Here is a 7,500-nt window from a genome sequence, read left to right on the forward strand (position 1 = left end):
AAAAAAAAAAAAAAAAAAAAACTCTTTTTTGAGAATTTGAGTAGATTTGCATTAGTTAAAAGCTATCTTACTTCAAACAATTATGACTAAAAAAAGCACAAAAACAAGAATGTACATACACCCCTAATGCCAGAGGAATAGAGGACAATATTTAAAGAAAAATCACAAACATTACACCTTTGTTTTTTTTCCCCCCCCTCTTTTCTTGGAAAAAAACAGCACATCTCTACTCAAATTCATTTTTCAGGACCTCAAAAGGGTAAATATATGTGCCACAACCCTCATTGGTGTTTGATTTTCTCAAGAGGCCATGCTGTTCCCTCCACGTGGCAGACTTGGATGGGTACAGTGGGTACCCTAAGACTATGCCACTACGGTGGGTACGCTAAGACCAATTTCTCTGATCAATTTCGGCATGGCTTGGTAACTGGTAAGTGGTTAGAAAGTGAGCCTAGGGTTTTCTTACAAGAATGCCATTTACTGCAAGGGAATCCAGTGAAATTTTTTGTAATTTCCGCTAAAGCACTTGCACTGCTTGTATTGGAGTAAACTTGATCCATCAGATGGGTCTAATGTGGCAAGTTGAAACAGATAACAGATTCAACTCCTCAAGAACGCTCTTTTGCATCTATCATGACCCCACAAAATAAAGATGTCCATCCAACATAATGAGTTTTTTTATCTCATATCACAAGAATATAAAAGCAACACATCATTTTCAACATATGGCATGAAACCACATTAATCAAAAAGAGATTGACTGTTGGATCATACACAAGAAAGGGTACACAAAAGATTCTAGGAGAAATAAAATGACTAAAAAGCTGATGGCACTTTGCAGTAAGGATGAGGAAGAACCATTAAAATGGAAGGCATTCAATTATGGTATTGTATAGAGAGAGACAGCCAACATTATTCATTGGATGGAGAATCCTGCAGAGGAACAGTGGCGTTTAACTCCTTATATTAGACCCATCTATCAACTTGCTCTCGGACGTGGTTTTTAATTTCAATTGAAATCAAGAAATACCAACTGGCTGATGAATTGGAAAAACAAGGGGTAGTTGTCCAAGGCTATGTCACATAAATGATACTCCTTCACCTTTCGATCTGTCCAAGTGCAAGGATATGTATTATATTGGAAATCGGTAGCCACTGAATTTTGAGTGTCTAATGTTTGTTTCTGTACTACTAGGTGTATTTTAAAATTTATCGATAGATTATTACTTATCCTCCCCCCCCCCTTTGATGTAGATCACATAGGTTTGGCATCACCTATCGAAGAATGAAGAACAGGGGTTCAGACCAAGGTTCGAACCAGCCTCTCAGCAAGCCAGATCTGGTATGATCAAACCAGTCTACTAATAAGCTTGGTTCTCTTATTTTTAGTGTGCTTTTATTGCTTTAATCGAGTCCTAATCCATGTTAGAGTCATAGGTTTATAGTTGTTAAGTCTTGTTTGGAGTTTTAAGTTGTTTTATGAACAAACACATTAATTATTTAGTAACTTAAGTCCTAAACTAAGTAGGCGTTTTATTATGTCTTGTCAGAAGTTAAGTAGGTTTCCTATTTTAAGTAGAAGTTTAAAACATCTATAAAAGAGCATTGCAGTGACTTACATTTGCAGCAAAATTGCTCCCAAATTCTAAGAGAGGATTCTTTAATAGTTGAAATAGTTGTGGGTGAGAGGCCCAGGCTGAAATAGCCACCCCACCGACATCTATCCCATCTCCTTTCTCTTTTAATTTTATTCTGATTTGTGAGAGCAGTGTTTGAAGATCATCTTGAAGACCAGCAACCATCTGAGATCAAGATCAGCCCAAACGAGGGAAAATAATGTTCATGAACAGTAACCCCTGCAGATTTGGTATTGTGGAGATCCACTAGAAGCAATCAATTGTTCCTCATTGTTCAAGAACGAAGGCTCAAAGGAAGGAGTCCAACAACCATCAAATTATCCAAGTAGTTTAGGATTAGTTATTTTCCCTTTTTTTATTGTTGTTTCCTTTTTGTCTGGTTGACAAATCAGTTTGTTAGTTAGTTACTTAGTTTCCTTTTATTTGTCTCTTCTTAGACAAAGTAGTTCATTAGTTTTCGAGTTGGTTTCTAAGTTGTGGGAGTTTCCTTTGAGGCATTTTTCTTCAACAATGAGGAACAGTTGACGGCTTCTAGAAGATCTTTACAAAACTAAATCTACAGAGATTACGGTTCACGTGAACAGCATTTTCCCTGGTTTGGCTGATCATGAACTCAAATGGTTGTTGGTCTTCAAGATGATCTTCAAACACTACTCTTACAAATCAGAAAAGAGAAAGGAAATGAGATGGATATGAGTTGGATAGCTATTTTAGCTTGGGCATCTTACCACAGCTATCTCAGGTGTTGAAAAATTCTCTCTCAGAATTTGGGAGCAATTTTGCTGCAAATATCATTCATAAATTGTGTCTCAAAACTACAGCAATGCCTCTTTTATAAATGTTTAAAAATTCTACTTAAAATAGGAAACCTACTTAACTTTTGACAAGACATAATAAGACTCCTACTTAGCTTAGGACTTAAACTACTAACTAATTAATATGTTTATCCAAAAAAATAACGTACAACTCCAAAAGACTTGACAAATACAAACCTAAGACTCCAACATGGAGTATGACTCAATTAAAGCAATAAAAGCATATTAAAAATAGGAGAACCAAGCCCATCAATAGGCTGGTTCAACCATACCAGATCTGAGATGCTGAGAGGCTGGTTCTAACCTTGGTATGAACCCCTCTTCTTCCTTCTTCGGTAGGTGATGCCAAACCTATGATGATTTACATCATCCCCCACCCCCCAAAAAAAAAAAATATATATATATATATATATTAAGCAATTAATCTAACCACCATGTCCTGTTAAATGTTTGTTTCATCATAAGCATGTCAGTATATCAGTAGGAAACCAGCATCATGGCTACAAATCCAGGTCAGGCATCACCCAACAACTTAAGTACTTAATAAACCCCCCCAAAAAAAAAAATTGTATAGAAATAAAAAGTGGAAAATAACTAGTGCTGCATTTGGAATACAGTAAGTAAATGCATTTTCACTACACAAAGAAATGAAAAAAACACAGAAACGAGCCAAATAAGCAACATCTAACACAGTTATGAATCAGAGTGCTAGGAAATAAAGGGAACAACCACAACCACTATGTCTTTTTAATTTTTTAGCATGCATCTCAATTAGTAGGTAAGTCATGAGGACGGATATGAACCCATGTCATGGTATCAACAGCCAGCAACCAAACTTAGTAAACCGTAACAAATGATTTAGGAATTGGAAAAAAACAAAACATGAAATAAAAATATATACCACTGTATTTGGACTACAGAAAGTGCATGCGGATACAAAAACACAGAAACATGAACAGAACATAAAAATGAACCACTGCAGCCACACCTAACACAGTTAGGTCTCAAGTTTCCTAGGTAAATGAAATAAATAAACGAACAGAAAATTATAAAGAAAGAAGAGACACGTAGGGGATTACAAATTAATAAGACGTCCATTGAGAGCTTTGCATTCTTGAATTATTTCATCTTCATCAAGAAGCTCCTCCAAAGTAAAGTTGTCCTTGTCCAAAATCGCCTCCACCTGGGAGGACCATACAACCAAAAAAAAAAAAAAAAAAACTTTAAGAAGGAAAGAAAATGAAAGGAATGATTTGATAAGTCAAAATAGAAGGGGTATTCCAATTTATAACAGTCAAAATACATATTAAGTAATATAGGGAAAACATAGCCTAATTGTATCTTCATGATTAATAACCTAGCTGATAATTAAAAGAGAGGAATAATCAGATAACCAGACAAGCTCATATTCTTGCAAGAGTACGAATCTTGCCATCCAAACAAGAATGCTGAAGTTTGGACTGGATAAAAGATATTGCTAATTTACAAGATAATAGTAATTTGAGAGAGAAAGAGAATGCATGTGTTGGAATAGAATTTATTTCAGTTGAAAAGTGTGGTGAATGTATGATGTATATGTCTGCAACTTAAAAAAATATCCTACCACAGAACAAAAATAACATATTAGATAAGAATAGCATTTGACAAAACCAATGGAGGCCAACAAAGGAGTAACATAATTGCAGTTGCAGGTTAAATTGACCCAATCTGGACGGTAGGGAAAAAATAATGAAACGTCCACCAGAATAATAGGACTTCTCAGATAAATTAACACTGTACTGGTCCTAAATGGAACACGTATCTTATCAAATTTCTGCCTTGTGAGCCACGTAGAGAAGCTTATCCAAGAAGCAGTTGCTCCTCCCTTCCTTCTTCTCCCCCCCCCCCCAACCCCTTCTCCTGTGCGGGGAGCAATGGAACATCTTGGATGAGGGGATCATAGGAGCAATAGACTAAAATTAGATTATAAAATCTGATCAATGTGTTAAGATTTTGAGATTTTTGAAGTGCTACAGTAGAGGAGAAAGGAGAAAAAAAATATTTCAATTCCTCTAGTCTTAACACTTGACTTTATACTTTCAGTAAAGATGACCCAGATACAAAAGGCTTTAAAGCTGTCAATGAGAGGGCAGACAGTGCGGGTGATGCAATCCCAGGGCTCAAAACCCCAAATTTGGGTTCACTAAGGGCCCACAAGTGACAAAATAAGGAATGATGGCAGTTGTGTAATTTCAAACTCAAGACTCAATCAAGGACAATAAAAGAAGAGTGGTTGAATGGGCGATGCAGTAAAGGGTGTTCAAGTGGGTCAATTAGGCCTGGAATTATTTAGTTTAGCCCATGGTTGGGTTGGATAGGCCTTAAGCTTGTTGTTTTTGTGTTTATTCATGTAACGGGCCACCTTTATAAGCCCAAAAATTGGGATTTAAAGGAATGCACAGGATAAGGATTGGAGGGTCCCATGTTGGTGTTGGAAGTTGGTTAGGAGACTAGTTTCTGAGAGTTAGTTTAGGAAATCTACAATTCTGGAGTTCTTAGTTGTTCAAGAGTCCTAACTATTAGGAAGTCTAATATAGGAAGTTTAGATATATTCTATTATCTATAACCACCCACACAATTTATGATGATTTTTAGGTAATGGATTAATTTATTTCCTTGGCAATGGCCTCCCGTTCCCCGCAGCTGGAGATCTCTCTCTTTTCTCTTCTTCCTCCCTACAACATGATCCCCTCTCTCTTTCCTTCTTTTCTCCCTTGTATTTTTTTCCCATATCCATATTTTATCTCATATTTTCTCTCCCTTGTTTGTCACGCCAACTCCTCAAAAGTTTACTATTTTAATTTTCGATTTTCATTAGAACTTCATACATATATCTCTGTTATCTTCCATCATCAGACCTGATTTTTTTTTTTTTAATTATTATTATTATTTTTTTTAACAATAAGATCTAGGGTCAGATCCGCCCAACGTAATCCAACAGATCATCTCAGTTTTTAATCTCTTGATTAGGCCCATTAGATTGGTTGTTCGATTTAGGCCAGCATCAATTGGTATTAGAGCTGAAAATCCTATGGCGATTGATTTTGATTTGTTTGAATCTCAAAATCTTGCAATTCAATTTCACATGATGAGAAACATAAAGAATTTTGGATTGACTTCCTACTCTCCAAATAGGGTTTAGAGAGGTTAGGGTTTAGAGAGGTTGCCCATAATACTAATCACCTCTGAGAGAAAGTGTTGGGCACGGCAGGAGATTTAGCAAAGGAAGAAGATCCAATGGTAGAAGAACTCGATGGTCATCAAGAGATGATTCCAATTGAGGAAAAACCAATTTGTAGAGATCGAGATAGTTGATTTCCCTCTTTCTCCACAAATCTTGGATATGAGGAAGCCAATCGTCATTGATTTTGGTCTTGAAAATATCATGCCATCAAAACCGATGATTGAAGATGTTGATTGAGTGGTGTTGATTCTCCCCTTTAAAAATAATTCCAACATCAGGGAATTGATGCAGTTACGGATATTAAATTGGTCAATTAGGCCTTAGAACACTTTGTTTTGACCCATGGTTGGGTTCTATGGGCCTTGGGCTTGTTATTTTTTAGTTTATTAATGTAATGGGTCTATTTTATAAGCATAAAAACAAGGATTTAAATGGGTGCACGGGATTAAGTAAACGGATAAGGTTTAGTGAGCAAGTGTTGGGGTTGTTAGTTGGTTAGGAGACTAGTTGTTAATCTATAAATTAGTTTCGGAAATATACAATTCTAGAGTTCTTAGTTGTCCAAGAGTCATAAGAATTGGAAGTCAAGTATAGGAAGTTTATACATATTATGTTTTCTATATAAATAAATAAATAAATAATAAACCATCCACATGATTTCTGATGCTTTTTGTGCAATGGATTAATTTATTTGCTTGGCAATGGCCTAGCTGGATTATCTCTCTCCTCTCTCCTTCCCCACGGCTGGAGATTTCTCTCTTTTCTCCTCTCCACCACAATTTCCCCTCTTTCCTTCTTTTCTCCCTTATATTTCATCCCCTCAACATCCATTTTTATCTCATATTTTCTCTACCTCGTTTGTCCCACCAAGTCCTCAAAAGTTTTCTATTTTAATTTCCGATTTTCATTAGAAGTTCATACATTTATCTCTATAATCTTCCATCATCAGGATCTGTATTTTTTTCCATTACTTTAAACCATTAGATCTAAGGTCAGATATTCTCAATGTAATCCAATAGATCTGATGCGGATCTGGGTTCCAAAACCAGAATCGGATCGCTTATGGGCCCATCCAAGAGCGTGCAAGAAAAATACTAAAGAATAATGGCAATTCTTGTAAATAAACTGAAGTTGCGAAGGGAAATGGCACTCTTGTAAATAAATAGAATTTCTTAAGTTGGTATGGTAAGAAGAGAGGACTTGAGGGGATTAGTATTTATTTGTCAATGGCATACTTGGAAGCAAAGTTAAGGTAAATGTTAATGGGTAATAATAAAGGGACGCAAGGGTATTTTGGAAAGTAAAAGATAAAATAGGGAAATAAGCAAGTTGTGAGGAGCAAACCAGATTTGTAGTGGGTCATCTTGGACAGAACCAGATGCGGAAGGCAGATTCGATAGCCTTGTTAGAACTCCCTCACGATATCATGGATCGACCTAGGGCTTGGAATGGAGAATCGCAGCACAAGGATCTCTTGATTGCAGCCAACCTCAATCCCCAAAGGCCAAGGAACAAGAGAGGGAAAACTCTGCAACCTAGGTCGGGCAGTAAACAGCGAAACAGGGTTATGAAACTTGAATCTCACATCAAGGGTCAGTTTCAGGCCTAAATTTCTAGGTTTCAGATTTCCCTAAGGTGAGGATCCCACACCCAAAATCTGAAGAGAAAAGAATGGGTGAGGGAGATGGAACCCTAACAGAGGGGGCTGCTGGGTCATCCAGAACAGAGCATCGACAGTAGGGAGACTCACTGGAGAGCAAGAGAAACAAAGAAGAGAGATTGATCGCAATGGGGGGGAAGAAGGTGGTCACACTACAATGGTTAT

The 7,500-nt window shown here is 36.7% G+C and overlaps 1 protein-coding gene across 1 annotated transcript in view; it reads right to left on the reverse strand.

Annotated features, from left to right (window-relative positions):
* The window catches only part of LOC122069511 (serine/threonine-protein phosphatase 6 regulatory subunit 3), a 41,046-nt gene that overhangs the window by 30,662 nt on the left and 2,884 nt on the right, over positions 1–7,500 (reverse strand). Inside the window, exon 2 of the mRNA XM_042633542.1 lies at positions 3,532–3,635. Coding sequence (XP_042489476.1) covers positions 3,532–3,635 — 104 coding nt within the window. The remainder of the gene's footprint in view (positions 1–3,531; positions 3,636–7,500) is intronic.

The sequence above is a fragment of the Macadamia integrifolia genome, unplaced genomic scaffold (assembly GCF_013358625.1).
Source record: "Macadamia integrifolia cultivar HAES 741 unplaced genomic scaffold, SCU_Mint_v3 scaffold629, whole genome shotgun sequence".
In the NCBI taxonomy this organism is placed as follows: domain Eukaryota; kingdom Viridiplantae; phylum Streptophyta; class Magnoliopsida; order Proteales; family Proteaceae; genus Macadamia; species Macadamia integrifolia.